General features: G+C 36.2%; 1 protein-coding gene across 2 annotated transcripts in view; it reads right to left on the reverse strand.

Moving 5' to 3' along the window:
- Nucleotides 1-18,101, reverse strand: part of ar (androgen receptor) — a 111,575-nt gene that overhangs the window by 64,379 nt on the left and 29,095 nt on the right. For both annotated transcript variants that reach the window (XM_079814888.1, XM_079814889.1), the window contains exons 2-3: nt 4,319-4,470; nt 2,051-2,167 (exon numbers count right to left, since the gene is read on the reverse strand). In XM_079814888.1, coding sequence (XP_079671014.1) covers nt 2,051-2,167; nt 4,319-4,470 — 269 coding nt within the window. The remainder of the gene's footprint in view (nt 1-2,050; nt 2,168-4,318; nt 4,471-18,101) is intronic.

Genomic DNA, 18,101 nt, shown 5'->3' on the forward strand with positions numbered 1-18,101 from the left:
AAGTTTTGCCTTCTTGAGCATCAATGAAAGAAAATTATTTGAGATTTTCAAGTTGCAATTTGTACTCAAGCAGTACTAACAAAATACTTTTTAAATTACAGTTTAATTAGTCTATTAATTCTGAGTTTGAGTGAGACAGGGACAGATTCAGATCCAGAGTTAATTTCATCCATTCATAGAATGAGATGGAAAGATTCAGTGATCACAATCAAGCTGATTGGATATCATCATTACCCAGTGACCTACTGAATACAGACTCAAACAACTGGAAAAAAGTTAAAACACTCTTTTAAAAAGTGCTTATGAATTGAAATGTCCCTTTTCTCTGGAATAATTTACCTGTTTGTCAAAAATGTAAAATCTTTACATAGAGGATAAGTACGCAGTAAATAACTATATAAATAAAATCAGCATGCTTTTCTTCGATTACTTCTGATCAATTATCTATTGCTGACTGCAAGTCGCATGACAATTTATTAAATTAGTAAAAGCCCACAGGGAGAGAGAGGAAGACTTTAAGAGAGGGAGACCTCTTAATGCAGATCAGAGAGATAAACCCCCCATTATTCATTAATAATTCAACACAGAGAGCCCTAGAAGGAGAGAGAGAGAGAGAGAGAGAGAGAGAGAGAGAGAGAGAGATCAAGGAGAGATGCAAAGCTGACTGCACTACTTCAGTCAAGTTCCCAACAGATGATTTAAAGACACATGCATTCTTTCTTTTTCACTCAAAGATGTCTTTAAAATGTATCAGCTGCAAAAGAACTGCATTACCATTACAAATCAATATATCTTAAAATTCAGATCCACACACACACACACACACACAAATTGGCTTTGGCGAGTAAATAAAACTGGTGAGTTACTTTTTCAGTTAGCTGGTGAGAGATTTAAATACAAGAAAATCCAAACCATCTCTGAATTAATCTTTTGAAATTGAGTGGAAAATCTTCCTTCTAAAGTTTGTCAAGAATTATATATTTTTTTCTCCAGGTCAGGATACATAGGATTTTCCTCGCATTAAGGCATCAAAATGGAAATATATCTCACAAAGTAACCTGCACTCTCTTTCGATACTGCGCAAGTGGAAAACAGATAAATAATTCTTGTCATAGGGACAAAAATTTATAATTTTAATAAAATTAGTGCAAATGCCGTTTCATGGCCTTCAGAAATATTTATAGCTATTTTCATTAATTGACTCACCAATGGCATTTGTAGCAAAAAGGTAATTTTGGACCCTGTATGCCCACATACACAGGTCCTTTATACGGAAACATGTGAAAACTGCCAAAAGCCTTAATTATCTTCTGTGCTGTATGTCTTAATAGTCTTTTGTGTAATTTAAGACATCTGTCATTTTTTTATCACATTAAATAAAATAAAATTTTACATATCACCACACGACCAATGCCAATGGAATTTACACGACTTAAAGGGACAACCTAGGGTAAGATGGCTTACACCTTGCAGTGATCGAGCCAGCAAACTTCTCATTACTATGCCTGGGCTGTAAAGGAATAGTTCACCCAACAATGTAATTATTGAAATGTAAATCATTCTTCTCTGCTAAGGTCATTTCAGGTCATTTTGTGAACAAATTGTTCTTTTGAGTCAGTTCTTTTTCATGATTGATCTAAGTGACTGTGAGTTTCACAAATCAAACTGAATGATTCGCTCACGAATTGGACTGATTTGGTTCACAACTGGATGATTCACAGCAGTTCTCTGCCCACTGGAGGGGAAGAAAAGTGACTTAAATGTTGGCCTGTTCCTCACATTAAATATAGTAAGGCTTCAAAAGACTTGGAAAATAGTCGAAATGACTACTTTTGCAGTGCTTTTTCAGTGTGTTTTTTTAAAGTTGTTGTCACAATGAACAATACAATTTTACAATAAAATGTAAAATATATATATGTATATTTAAAAAAATTCTCACAATTTGAACAAAATATAATTTGAAACAACATTAGGGTAAGTAAAGAGTTAATTTTGGGGTGAACTATCCCTATAAGTAGAGCACATATGACAATTTGTTACAGGAATTTACCTCCCAGGGTCATCCCAGCCTCAAAACACCTCTTCAGACGGCAGGATGGGCAGTTCTTCCTCCTCAGTTTATCTATGGTGCAGTCATTCCTGCTAGCGCAGAGATACTTCTGCTTCCCTAAGAGAAGAAACAGACGTTCTTCAGAAGTTTTAACTTAGTTTGAGTCAGTTGGCAGCCAAAGTAAAGCTCCAGACAGAGCTGGGAGCATTACATTTACACCAAGATAAAACGTAGATCAGAATAAAAATAGAGAACACACACACATACACACACAGAATGCTCCAATTAGAGGGAGCTGTTAACGTGACAAGCCAGTTTGATAGGTCACAGCCCTCACTCTGGGCACCCGAGGACAGCCAAATGAAAAGTGCAGAGTGGGATTTGAAAAGAGGTTCTGCAGTGTGTGTGTGTGTGTGTGTGTGTGTGTGTGTGTGTGTGTGTGTGTGTGTGTGTGTGTGTGTGTGTGTGTGTGTGTGTGTGTGTGTGTGTGTGTGTGTGTGTGTGTCTTAATCAGGAATACAGAGTCACAGCTGAAGTAACCTACACAACTGCAGTCAGGTCTGACATAAAATTACAATGAGATGTGATAGAGAGTCACTGCCAGACATACAATTAAAACAAGATCTGGACAAAAAACAGAAGTAAAATCTAATCAACAATAAATCATACACAAAATCAATGCAGTTCACTTTACCACAAAATATAATTTTATAATGCAATAAATAATGAGCTGGATCTTAATCTTATGAAAAATCTATACAGATCTATCTATTATTTTTCATAAATGACAATAAGGAGGCCAGAATTAGACTCCTCCTCTCTGTATATTGTCCCACATCTCTCTCTGTCTCCACTGACAACTGCTGAAACAGTATAATAGTGTGATATTTCTGTATTTGATTAAACTGAAGTACATTGTTGGCTGTGGGGCAAGACCTTTTAACTCTTCTTAACTTTGATAAATTGTTTGGTTCCACAATCTCTGTGGGTGTTCAAAGCCAAAAGGTCATCAGTTTATCAGAAGTAGTGTGTATTTAACTTAAAGTAGATGTATTTCCACGATGAACATGGATCTACATAGCCTAAACATCATTAAACTTTGTTAAATAGCTGTTCTCTATTTTAATATATTTTGTAATGTAATTCATTCCTGCTCAATAAACATTTCTTACTTTATTATCAATGCTAAAAACATTTCACTTAATATTTTTGTGAAAACTTTTAGACAGGAAATGTTTTACAAGATTCTTTTATGAATAGAAAGTTTAAAAGAACAGCATTTTTTTCACATTGTACAAGTCTTTACTATTAGTTTTGATCAATTTAATGCATCCTTGTTCATTAAAATTGTAATTTCTTTCAAAAACAACAAAAAAAACCTCATGACCCCAAACTTGAACTGTGGTAGTGTGCTTTCTTCCCTGGAACATAAAACCTTTTCATGAAGATATCTTGCAGAATGTCCAAGTGTCTTTTTTCACAAATTGGAAGCGAATGGTGACCTGTCCATGACCTTGTCCCCATCCACTTTCAATGAAGGGAAAAGAACATTTTGCTTAATAAATTCTTTTGTGTTCCATGCAAGAAAGAATGTCATTCAGGTTTGGAACAGGGGTGAGGAAATGAATAAGAGATAATGCTCAAGTCAATGGTTAAGTCTCTTTGAGCTAAGTGTTTGGGTCTCACTGATTCCTGATATTTTTATGGCAAGTCTTTGCACACATCACAGCCAAATCTGTACTTTCTAAGTTGTACATATTCGATTTTTACTGCAATGCTTTCTTTTGGGTTGCATAACAGGGAAAGAATGTGTCCCTAATTTATCTATAGTTAAGACATAAAGTGTCGCCCTACTTGCTCTCTCTCTCTTTCTTTCTATCTTTAACTTTCTTTTGGGTTGCATAACAGGGAAAGAATGTGTCCCTAATTTATCTATAGTTAAGACATAAAGTGTCGCCCTACTTGCTCTCTCTCTCTTTCTTTCTATCTTTAACTGAATTTCTGAATGCCTGTGTATTATGTGCCAATTGTTGCTATTTTAAGTGACATTATTCAAAATAAAAGCTATCCTGAACACATGGTCAAAAGTATATTAATTTGTGAAAATGCTATAGCGGCATTTAATGCGACTTTAATGATATTTAATGTTTATAGCTGTAATTAAATGTTCTAATTAAAGTGAATACAGTCCTCACATACAGTGAATATATTTAGCTGTTAACACAATCCAAAGCCAGACTTTTGTTATAATGGGTGTGTTTATGTTACCCTCAGCAGCTCTCTTAAAGAACACTTTGCAGCTTCCGCAAGTGAGGGCTCCATAGTGACATCCAGATGCTTCATCAGAGCAGATTAGGCATGTCCTTTGAGGAGGAAGGAAAAACTCCATTGGGAAAATGTCACTCCTCCCTCCATCAAACCTAAAAATAAAAAACACAGCATAAACTAATGGCATGACAAAACACTGACATAAATGTTCTGTTCTCTGTTATATCAGCAGAGGAAAACAAATATACTGCAAACATGGAACTTGTTCTTCCACTGTCATGTCAATTGTGAAGAAAAAATATGAAATCCATTATCAGTAATTTGAACAGGACACGCATACCAGCTCTCATCCAAACAAGCACAAAAATATACGAGTAAGGGGTGCGTATTTGTGCGCACATGTACATGTACGTTCACATAATTGAAAATAGTGTAAACCGCAGCTGAATTTCTCTGAAGTTTTACATCAATTGTCCAGTGTGCGGCTGCTAAATTAGAAATGTCATTTGCGGATCCAGCACTCAGAGATAACATTCCCTGTGAAAATGCACAATTGAAAGATGGTGCGTGTGCCTGTGTGAGTCAGTGGCCAAATGAGGGTGGTAAGTAGAGGTGACTTTATCCTAATGCAAGTGCCAGGTCTCTAAAGAAGGGTAATAACTGCTATATTGCTTAAGGGATGATGGAAAGATTCTGAGTTAAAGAGAGTCATTCAGCATCATTATTCTGTTCTGATGATGGCAGCCAATTCTGTCACCACACACATAGTGAGAAAGGAAAAGTGAACAAAATCATTGAGATTAGGAGAAGGGCATATTTCTGATATTTTCTTGGCTGTCTAGAACAAGTAGTCAAACTTTGTACATTTACAACTTTGTGTAAAGGAGAGGGTAAACTAAAACATTAAAAAACTTGCAGCTGAGATCTGAGACAATGCATTATGTCAGCCCAAACCTATATAAAAAAAACAAAACCTCATTGAAATCTCGCTGTCAACTTTGTTTTTTCTCTTTTCTCTCTCTGTTTTTACCTCTTTTTTTCTTACACACAGTTTGGTGCTGATGGTTCATGCAATTTCCGAGAGTCTAACATCAAAAGATAGATCAACCGGTGGAAGAATGGATGGATGGAAGGATGCACATCTCAATTATATTATGGCAGAAAATATAATATGGGAAAATGACTATGTTCACTTCTCAAATCTATTGCAAACAAAGGACAAACTAATCTTTGAGTGAATGTTTTCAAGTTGAAATGTATAAAAACATCTATAGTTTAAAACTTTGTTTTGCCCTAATGTACAATGTTTTACTAACTGTACACAAGATGAATGATATTTAATAATGTTTTATTTATTTAGATTCATTTAAAAGTATAGAGTAATACCGGTAAACCATATTAACCAACTAATGTTTTGACTGAAACCTTTTAAAAAGCGTAACATACCACATAAAGACTATGTGAGTAACGATGTAAAGAAATTGTTTCTTTCGATTCAGTGTGACAAAATATGTAAAAATAGTTTTTCATGCCATTTACACAGAACATAATTTTGTGTTCATTCATGAGGCCCACTGTGATTATACTGTAAATAGCTGACCCTGTAAATACCACTTGTTTTCCTACGTATGAACATACAGTATTTGAACCTACACATTTTTTCCACATTATCTGTACTGATTGAATAGGAAACATCTGTGGAATTCTGCCAAAAACATTTCATAAATTGTAAAATGTAAAGAAGCGGAGTCATACAATATTATTGGTAAATGAACACATTCAAATGAGACAAAATATTATACAAATGAACGCGTGTAGGAACTTTTGTAAATCACAGCATTCCAATTTTACAGAAATCAGCTGTTTTCTGTGGAATCCTGCAGATTCCAGGGGAGGCCCGCATATGGGTAAAATCTCTCTCACGTTATATAAAGGAGTTCTGACATTCTTTGGAGGCGTTTTGGTTGTTTCACTGACTACACTACACACAGTACTGTCCTGCTAGTTGTGGCACTTTCCAAACAAGTTATATCAATCACAGGGTCTTTGTGTCTCTCACTATCAGCATTATGGCCGCTATTGCTTTGACCTCATGCAATGCCGTGTTTAAGAAGGTCAATCTGGCTAAAAATACAGTCATACTGAGGTTCCGAGCCAGAGCAGTCACACCATACACGCTCAAGTGGTGTTGGTTTTCTCTCACTTTCTATTTCCACTGACACTTTCTTTAGTCTCCCTCATTAATGTAGATTAGACATAACTTGATAGCTTAACAACACTCAAATGACATTTTTCCAATACTAAACGGGAAGCATGTGTTTACCTTCACCTTTGCTTAGTACATTTATTACCGTGCCTCGTGCTTCTGGAAGATTTGCATTAATTTCCCATGCTGCCTTCTGGTGTGAGGCTTGCATTTGTCATTCCTCTGTCTCCAGCACAGTAATTTTAAATGTTATTTGTTAGGTTTACATTAGCGGCCGTCAACATAATACAGACAAACAATACATATTGTTCCCATTAAAGGAATAGTTCTCCCAAAAATGAACTGTTGTTCCACACCTGTATGACTTTTATTTTGTACAGTATGAAAAAGGTTTCAGTGTTTTTTGTCAATGCAATGAAAGTCAATGGGGTCCAATTTTGTGTTAGACCCCACTGACTTTCACTGCATGGACAAAAGCAGCAGTCAATTTCTTCAAAATATATTTTGTGTTCCACAGAAGACAGTAAGTCATGCATGGTTTGGAACGAAATAAGGGTGAGTAAATGATGACATAATTTTCATCATATCAACGTCAGTGTTGTGATACTGATGAGATGTTTAGGGTATTGTTGTTCTTGGCATTATCAGGTCTTGTGAACTGAGCTCATATTGGACCGGTGTGTAAGGACACCTAAAAATAAGAGAGAGTCTCTGTGTGTGTGTGTGTGTGTGAGTGACAGGGCTTGAATTTCGCCGTGGGATTGCGGGTATTGTGCATCATTTTAATCAATCCTGCAGGTCTTGCGCTTTAATGCGGGAAATTCCCGCAAACTTGTATGAGTAAACTACTCCACACATATTATAAGATCAAATCAGTCATTTTAAAACTTTTTCTGCGGGATGTAATTTCTCAAACAGCGTGAGTGATTCAGAAGTGCTGCGTCCTCTCTCTCTCTCTCTCTCTCTCTCTCTCTCGCTCTCTCAAAATCCGCTAAACATCACACAATGTGCACTGCAGGTGCATTAGACTCCCCCTGAAATTGCCTCATCGACACGGCATCCTCAATAAACCCATCTCCGGCGTGATGACTCCGTTCTTTCGAATATTCATATTTAATAATTGTTTAATCGACACATCATCCTCAATAAACCTGTCTCCGGCGTGATGACGCCAATCTTTCGAATATTCCGATCTTATCTAATATGACCTCTGACCTGTAAAGTTGCCAGAATAATAATCACACACTGTTTGTTAATTGGCCAGAGGAGAACTGGCACCCCAACTGAGCCTGGTTCTCCCAAGGTTTATTTTTCTCCATTATGCCACCTGATGGAGTTTTGGTTCCTTGCCACTGTCGCCTTTGGCTTGGCTTGCTCAGTTGTGGACACTGAATTTTCAACTAAATATCCAAATAAATTTAATTACTAAACTAAATTAAATACATCAACTAAATTACTGATCTGCCCACATTGTCACTGTATGATAACTGAAATGAGCTAACTGACATCACGGTTTTCTCCAGAGCGGCTGTACAGCCGAATCAAATTATGTTGCATTATTTTCCTGTTTAACACTGTGAAGCTGCTTTGAAACAATCTGCATTGTAAAAAGCGCTATTTAAATAAAGTTGACTTGACTTGAAAGGTTGGCGACACCAGACTCTCGCGCTTCGGGGGTCGGGACAGTTGACGCTTGCCACTTGCACAATCGGCCAGTGTTGCATCGTCACTAAAGTGTATCATTTTCATGTCTTTTTAAGTCTTTCAATTTAAACATTTAAGGCGATTTTATACTATTCAGTAGAGCCCGACCGATAAAGGATTTTTCAGGCTGATACCGATACAAATATTTAGTGATTTAAAAATCCAATATTCCGATATATCGGCCGATGTATATATATATATATATATATCGGCCGATATATCGGAATATTGGATTTTTAAATCACCAATATATATATATATATATATATATATATATATATATATATATATATATATATAAACAGAAACGCGTAAAAACACTTTCCCTTACATTAGTTATTTGTAGTTATTCATGAATCTCTAAAATAAAATGATAATGCATTTTAAAAATAAACTTGTTTGTTTTATTGTCACAACAGAACAGAGGAACATAAAAATATATTACAATTCTGATAAATAAAATTTATTAAAAATACAAACTTAAGATGTGAAACTTGAAGTCCTTTGGATGAAAACACAATAACAAAAACAAAACAAAAATATAGCTGCAAGCAGCAATACCGGGGCCAAGCGCAAAGAAGAAGACAAGACATGCCAAAAATGCTGGCAATGTCAGATCAACGGCAGCAATGAGCAATTAAAGACCTATTAAGGTGATTTTAGGCAAAATAGCTGTAAAATGATAAATACAGTCAATAATAATGATTTAATGATTTATCACTTTCAACCAATAAGTGGCACAGTTACGAAATTGATGTGGTGTGGTCAGAATAAGGGAACAATGACACATGCAAAGATTGGTGTCAATATATCAAAGCAGAGTGTCAATATAGTGTCAATATGTCATTGCAGAGATATAGCCTCAAGAGGCCTTTTCATTATAAGTATGGACCACATGGCGGTGCTGTTTTGAAACCGTTTAAGTAGCTTAAAGGCATGGTGCTGATGGCAAATATCAAGTTTCGTAATGATACACCAATTCATTTGTGAAGCATAGCATTTTATATCATAAAACTGCATTGTAGTCAATGGGAATTTCATGTTTTGTTCTATTATAGCGCCACCAAGTGGCACAATCCTATCATTTTTTTTATGTGTCCTTGGAGTGAGCCCATACATGTCTGTGTCAATTTTGGTGAAAATATCTTGTTTAGTTTTGGAGTTATATACATTTATATGAAAAAAACACATGAAAAATTACTGACACCTGACTTTGATTGGATTTTACACCCCCTTACTATCAATATTTTGACATTTGGGCATTGTTGTGTTGCTATCGACCTATGTTTCCGAACTTCTGATGCTGGTTTCGTCTCGATCGGACTAGCGGTTTCGAAAATATCAGCTAATGTTTTTAAAGTGCTAAATTACTACGCTGCACAAATAATAAGCCGAAACCTGGCAAGTGTGGTATCGTTGGACTCGGCGAGGATTCAGGAGACAAAAAAAGTTACTCTCATGAAAATAAGTCAATCTCACCTAAAGTTATAAGCATTTGAAAAAAAAATTCTCCACTAGGTGGCGCTGTTTCGAAACTTCTTGGGCTCATTCAGGGCTCCGTGTTGATGACCCAAACCGAGTTTCGTAACAATCCGTTCATGTGTTCATAAAATACAGCATTTTAGCACATAATTCAAAATGGCCGACAGCCAAAATGCCATTTTTCGTATCTCCGGACCAGTAGGTGGCGCTGAGCCGAAACACTGTATGTTGCCTCAAGTCATGCTTGTGATGACATGTACCAAGTTTGGTTTAAATACGATAAAGCGTTGCGGAGATATTGCCTTAAGTGTGTTTTTGCAACCGCTACGTAAAATTTGTTTGCGCGTTTATCGCAAATGATTTGACGAATCAACTTGATTTGCAAGTTTTTTTGTCAGCATGGTCTGAAGATGATCTGGTTCAATTTTCGTGCAAATCGGATGAACCGTCTAGGACGAGTTCGTAAAAGTAGGTTTTTCGGAAAATTAAAAATGGCGGGAAAATTTTTATGACGGAAAATGACGACATGGGGGGCAATCGAATCGTCTTGAGCCAAGGAATCAGAGGAAAAAAGAATTTTGTTTCTAGCCCTTATGGTTCAAAAGTTATTAGCATAAACATGAGTCAAATTTTGGACTGATGGTGGCGCTAGAGGGATTGAGTTAGAGACTCCAAGTTTGCTATGGTGACTTTTCAGACTGTCCTCTATGAGTGTGCCAAATTTCACAACTTTTTACCATACGGTTCTATGGGCTGCCATAGACTTCGTGGCGGAAGAAGAAGAAGAAGAAGAAGATGAAATATAGCTGCAAGCAGCAATACCGGGGCCAAGCGCAAAGAAGAAGACAAGACATGCCAAAATGGCTGGCAGTGTCAGATCAACTGGAGCAATGAGCAATTAATCACGTTTTAAGATGATTTTAAGCAAAAGGCTGAAAATGCATTGTAGTCTGAGAGTGTTAGACCAACTGCAGCAATGAACAATTATACAGTTTAAGAAGATTAGGCAAAATGGCTGAAATATCATATATTGAGTCACTGATAATGTAAGTTAATGGTTTATCACTTTTGACCAATAGGTGGCACAGATACGAAATTGATGTGGTGTGGTCAGAATAAGGGAACAATGACACATGCAAAGTTTGATGCCAATATGTCAAAGCATTGCAGAGATACAGCCTCAAGAGTAATTTTGGCATAATGGCTCAACTTCGTCGCTGCGGTTTACAAAAACGGTTTCATCTATTGATGCAAAATCCCTAACTTTTTGTTGACACAGTCTGAAGATGATACGATTCGATTTTGGTGGAAATTGGACAAACGGTCTAGGATGAGTTTGAAAAAGTAGGTTTTGATCAAATAAGAACATTGAGGACAGGATGTTTGACCAAATATGGAAAAATTAGTATCTCTGTTCTCGGCATGAGCCAATGATTGTATTATGACCAGTTTCATTAAACTAGGCTAATTTAATCAAAAGTTATTAGCATGTTTGTAAATTTTGTTATAACCTCTGACCACAAGGTGGCACTGCCCCAAAACGTTTTGAGTACCTTCAAAGCATGGTGCGGAAGACATGATTTTTGGACAAACAGTTCAAAAGTTATAAGCAAAAATAGCCATTTTTTGTATCTCCGGACCAGTAGGTGGCGCTGCGCCGAAACGCTGCATGTTGCTTCAGGTCATGCTTGTGATGACATATACCAAGATTGGTTTGAATACGATAAAGCGTTGTGGAGATATAGGCTTATGAGTGTTTTTGCAACCGCTACGCAAAATTTGTGTGCGCGTTTATCGAAAACGATTTGACAAATCAACTTGATTTGCAAGATTTTTTGTCAGCATGGTCTGAAGATGATCTGGTTCAATTTTCGTGCAAATCGGACAAACCGTCTAGGACGAGTTCGTAAAAGTAGGTTTTTTGGAAAAATAAAAATGGCGGGGAAATTATCATGACCGAAAATGACATCATAGGTTGCAATTGAATCGGCATGAGCCAATGACTCTATTATGACCAGTTTCAATATACTAGGCTAATTTAATCAAAAGTTATTAGCATTTTTGTCAAGTTTGTTATATCTTTTGACCACAAGGTGGCACTGCCCTAAAACTTTTTGAGTACCTTCAGGGCATAGCAAGGAAGTCACATACCGAGTTTAGTAACAATATACTAATGCATTTGTAAAATATAGCATTTTTTGACAAAATTCAAAATGGCCGACAGCCAAAATGGCCGATATGGTAAAATTGAATATCAGACGACTCGGCATGCCGTCCTGAATGTAACGAGACCACTTTTATGATTTTTGGACAAACAGTTCAGAAGTTATAAGCAAAAATAGCAATTTTTCGTATCTCCGGACCAGTAGGTGGCGCTGCGCCGAAACGCTGTATGTTGCCTCAAGTCATGCTTGTGATGACATATACCAAGTTTGGTTTGAATACGATAAAGCGTTGCGGAGATATTGCCTTAAGAGTGTTTTTGCAACCGCTACGTAAAATTTGTTTGCGCGTTTATCGCAAAAGATTTGACGAATCAACTTGATTTGCAAGATTTTTTGTCAGCATGGTCTGAAGATGATCTGGTTCAATTTTCGTGCAAATCGGATGAACCGTCTAGGACGAGTTCGTAAAAGTAGGTTTTTCGGAAAATTCAAAATGGCGGGAAAATGACGGAAAATGACGTCATAGGGTGCAATCGAATCGTCTTGAGCCAAGGAATCAGAGGAAAAAAGAATTTTGTTTCTAGCCCTTATGGTTCAAAAGTTATTAGCATAAACATGAGTCAAATTTTGAACTGATGGTGGCGCTAGAGGGATTGAGTTTGAGACTCCAAATTTGCTACGGTGACATTTCAGACTGTTCTCTATTAGTGTGCCAAATTTCACAACTTTTTACCATACGGTTCTATGGGCTGCCATAGACTTCGTGGCGGAAGAAGAAGAAGAAGATGAATAATAATAATAAGAACGGGAACGGTTTCAATAGGTGCCTTCGCACCTTCGGTGCTTGGCCCCTAATAATAATAATAAGAACGGGAATGGTTTCAATAGGTGCCTTCGCACCTTCGGTGCTTGGCCCCTAAAAATCAAAGATACCAGATGGGTTTATTGAGATACCAGTACCAGTAGAGATGGTTAGTAAGCTTCATAAATATAACTTTGAGAAAGACTGGAAGTTCAGTTAAGTTCTGATAAATAACAACAGCAAAATATATAGTATATAAGCTGCCTGCCTTCTAAAATGCAGTAAATCCATTAATCTCGTTAATGCTCGTTAATGCTGCAACGCACTTGGTCACTCGTGTGCCTAATTTACAATGTAGGGACTGGAACTACAAATATACTAGTTATATAAATACAGTAATCATTACTTTATTTAGGCAGAATAAGTTCGTTGTGATTCCCAAGCGCATTAATGTTTAGCGGTCTTCCAATGATAGCATTAGCTAGCTTTGTGGTTAGCTGAAGTCTATGATAAGACATAATTTAGAAATGGACAACGTCATACTGCAAAATATTGTAAAACATACCTTTTCAAAATAACGGGCAGGGGAGAGATGATACGTCTCATGCTGTGAAACTGTCACGCTATAACTTACTAGCTAATTCTGTTTCACTCTTGGCTTACATGTAACAGCAAAACTGGACTTGGCAGTCACAAATTTTGTCATGCTTATTTGAGTTAAGAGAACTGATGGGGATGTTCTTTTCAATGTTATTCAAGCAATGTACATGTCTCGTGCCAGCTTACCATGCACTTCACGGATGATCTCCGTTGTGTTGTGAATATTCGCGACGCGCAGCATGACTCAGCTGGTGTTTCCAGCCAGCACGTTGTAGAGTGCCCTCTGGTGGACAAACTATGAAACGCCAACACTCATAATGTGGTTGAGCGGTGTTTCGTCCGGTTTTTTAAATTTTATTTTTAATATTCATTTATCGGCCATCATAAATGCCGATACCGATAGTTTGGAAAACGCCTAATATCAGCCGATAATATCGTCCCGCCGATATATGGCTCTACTATTCAGTACTCGCTCGCTCTCTGAGAGATGGTTTTCTCTGTGCACATACATAAGCCACCTCACAAACAGATCGTGAGTAACAAAACTGAGTTATTTTTGGCAGATTATTATAGCGCTTTAATAGCCTACGGAGCTTCTAAAAGGGACGTTTGCGTTCCCCCAAGAAACTTTGCGTTCTCTCGCAAAGATATTTGCATTCCCTTGTAAACTTTTAGATATTTGCGAGGGAACGCAAATAATGTCCCACTGGCAGTGTTTCAAAGAGCTCAGTAGGCTACGTTCACAATGGAGCAGTTCATAGAGTTTTACTTTGAACTTGGGCTTAAGTATAAAGAAATACAGTCAGTGCTTAGTTCAAGGAGTTCAGTTAAGTTGGCAATATATTCACAGATTTGAACTTCCCGGATCAATAATTCATGAGCTAAACGTTGTTAAAACACAAATTACATATCTTTAACGTAGACAATGAGCTACAACCTAATTTTCTATACTATAAGGGACAAGTCCGAAAGGACTGTCTGCAAAGTGCAAAACCCGAAAAACGTTAGGCTACTACAGAAATAGGCAATGACAAAGTTACACATTGTATTGTCTCCAAATTCAGTTTACACATCAATGCTCTCCTACTGGTCATACTACAACACTTAAGGGATAGATCTGCTGAACACAAAAGAAGATATTTTGAAGAATGTTTGTAACCAAGCAGATAGAGCAACCATTGATTACCATAGCATTTTTTTCCCTACTATGGTAGTCAATTGTTGCTTGGATCTGCTTGGTTACAAACATTCTTCAAAATATCTTCTTTTGTGTTCAGCAGAACAAAGAAACTCAGGTTTGGAACAACTTCAGGGTTCTCTTTATTTATCTTTTTTTCTACTATGTTTATTTGTGCTTTTTTTATTTTTTTTATTCAAAGATTGAAATCAAGCTTCCTTGTGTTGTGTAAACTACTGAGCAACACAATTACCCCATTGTAAAAACACAAATACGAGTGAGCAAACATTTAGGTGTTCTAAAACACCTAAAGTGAGGTGTTGGTGAGTGAGTGAGTGAGTGAGTGAGGTCCTGGTATTCCCTACGTTATGGGGACCAAATGTCCGCACAACTACAGTAATACGAGTAAATTTTGACCTTGTGGGAAAAATTTTTTGATCCCCAAGAGTAAACAAGCTCATAAATAATACAGAATGATCTTTTTGGAAAATCTAAGGGTGTGTTCACACTAGTGAAAACTAGTTTGGTTCGCTTGGTTTGTTTGGTCCGGACCAAACATGCCAAGTGTGAACACACCCTAAAATAGCAGAATGTTTTCTGTGATGGGTAGGTGTAGGGGGACAGTTTGTACAGTATAAAACAATTACATCTATGGAATGTCCCCATAAAACATGAAAGCCTAACATGCGTGTGTGTGTGTGTGTGTGTGTGTGTGCTATTATTACTAATAAAAGTAGAAACGGGGAAATGAAGTTAAGATCATGCAGTTTATTTGTTTGTGTGTGAGACGGGGACTGCACCACAACCAAGAAGTTGACTGGACACAGAGTACAGACATAACTATACTCAGTGACATGAGATGTCAAGGGTACACACAAGGACAAACACATATCACTAAACCAAGTGCACACAAACACTCACATGCAGGCCCACTCTTTCACTTTTTCCCTCCCTCCCTTTCATTCTCTCTCTTTGTCTCTTTTCACACGCCTACCGTCAGAACAGTCTGGCATTGACTGAAGAAATAATGAAATCATACACTAACACATGAATGGAAATGTATGAATTAACTATAAATTACTTCATAGTAATATGGTACACAAAGACAAGCATCTTTCTTTCTTTCTGACCTTTCTGATCTCGCTCTCTCTCCTTAGTTCACCCAAATGTTAACCCTCAATCATTCTGTAATTTCTGTCAAAATCATTTGCTCAGCCTCATATCTTTAGAAAACCATATGACTTTGTTTCTTCTGTGGAACATAAATTCAGTTATTTATAGCAGGATGTTCAAAAAGTTATTTTCCATACGGCAGGGAACGTTGACAAGCTAGATTTAAGACAATTTTTTCTTTCAATCTTTATTCCACACAAAAAAGTTATTGTATGAATTCAGAAAAATTGAAGTATAGAACACAAGTTTTAACTAGTTTTATGACGCTTTTGTTATGCTTTTATGACCTTTTTGAAACTTGACAAACCCTGTTCTCCATCCACTTTAACTGTACAAGACAAATCAGCTTGGTATAAATTGAAACCATACATTTTTTGGTTTAATTCAAGTAATATATAAATAAATGTATAAATTAATAATATAATATGACAGAACCAGTCTGATTTCATCCGTAATTTCATTCATTCAGTATTTTTTTTATAGGTTTTTAGGTACACTCCAAAAAAATGTCAGGCTTTTTTTAAGGTTTACACAATTAATAGTAAAATTCCATTAAATTGAATTGAATGATCCTTACGCAATTTAATTGAATAATTTATTAAGGATTGTATGAAAGCGAGTTTCTGCTAAACTTCAAGGACTGAACGAGCACCGCTGTGCACATGCCCACCAAACAGACAGAACACAATAAAATAGGATGTGCCATAATTCTGACTAAAATATACATGAGTGAATGTGTGTTCCTCTTATCAGTTTGTTTTTATTTATTTTCATTTTTAATTAAGTGATTTTACTTTGTTTTGTTTTAGATTTTAATGTTGTTACAATGCTAGAATATAATGCGATTTTAACCCTTTTTTGCACATGATATAGCATTGCTTAAATGGTTACATTCACTATATTTGTTTTCATAGCCTTCAATATGAACATTGTAGGACAACATTGTGCAAGATGTGAAATAACACAGATAAATAACCGAAGAAAAAAAAATACAAATAGAAAAAAATTTAGAAAATACCAATATATATATACACCGTATACCGCCATTCAGCCATAAAAATACAGACATATGATTTTTTTGGCCATATTGTCCAGCCCTAACCTCTGTCCAATTCAGTTTCTGAATTTGCACTGAGATATCAAACAGGAATCAGAATGCAGAATTGCAATAAAAATTGCATACAACGAAGTAGAAATAAAATTCAAAGTTTGTCAGGAAAAAGGCTTGTTTGAAAGTAACATAGAAAGAGAAATTTGTCCTAAAGAAACTTAAATTCACTTTATACATTTCAACATTAACTTTCAACTAAAATAACTGTTACTTCATTTCCCAGTATGCATTGCATGAAATTCAATAAATTTTTTGACATTTTTTGACTACATATTACCATCATTCCCTTACAGGTGAAGTGAAAAAACCTTGGTTACGTTTTAGGGTCCTTCATTAGGTTGTAAACACGTTCTGAGTAAATGTGTAAGGCGACAGTGATGTGCAAAGTCTTACAGGTTTTTAGGTGAGCTGACAGTGTGTTTGCGAGTGTGTTCTGTGATGTTTCCAGAAGGTGATTAGGTGTACATGTTATTTAGTGGTCTCAGGTTAAGCCAACAACTCAAATTCATCACTTACTCAACACTCACTGAAAAACAGGTACAAAACTTCCCAAAGAGTCAAATCTTAGAGAAACACACAAACTGTACACTAGGACTGGGTAAAAAATATTGATTTCTCGATTTTAATTGATTGTCATTTTTACGAACCGATATAGATTCTTAAATCCCAAGAATCGATTAGTCATCCTGTTTTCAGTTGATGAATGAACGGAACATTGTAGTGCGCCTCTCACCCAATAAATCACAATAATCTTGGTGCTTTGTTACTTTTGATATGAAACAAAGTCTCAGATATAAAATTACGGCCATTTTATAAAAAAAAATTTTTTTTAAATACAGTTTTGGCACTGTTTAATGTGCCGTGACAGATCGCTGAAGAGAAGATCAGCTCAAGAGAAGCAGCAGCGCGGAGCCCACCTGAACTGATCATTTCCTCCACGACACGAAAAATAAATATTAATGAATGTCTGAAGGTATGTTAAAAGATAAGAGTACAATTTACTGAAAACTGATAGCCCAATCAGTGTTTCAACCGTGGAAAGACATCAATAAAACAGCGTGTAAACAATGTGTCACATAACATCACATTTACCTCAGAAAAAAACAAGGAGCATTTTGATAAATATATGCACCACATTACATTTTCATCATATTTTTTAATGTTCTTCAATATTTAATGCATGTTTGAATAAATCAGTAAAGTTTTTATGGCAGCCATCATTTAAATGTTTATATATAAAAAAAAACGAATTGGAGTAGAATGTCACATGTGCTCCCTGTCTGTCCTTGGACTTTTAAGTTGAAGTGTTTCCTGTGCTTTATTTTGTAGTTTTCATGTTGATTTGAGTTTCAGTTCAGGTGTG

This window comes from Gobio gobio, assembly GCF_949357685.1.
Source record: "Gobio gobio genome assembly, chromosome: 4".
NCBI classification, from domain to species: domain Eukaryota; kingdom Metazoa; phylum Chordata; class Actinopteri; order Cypriniformes; family Gobionidae; genus Gobio; species Gobio gobio.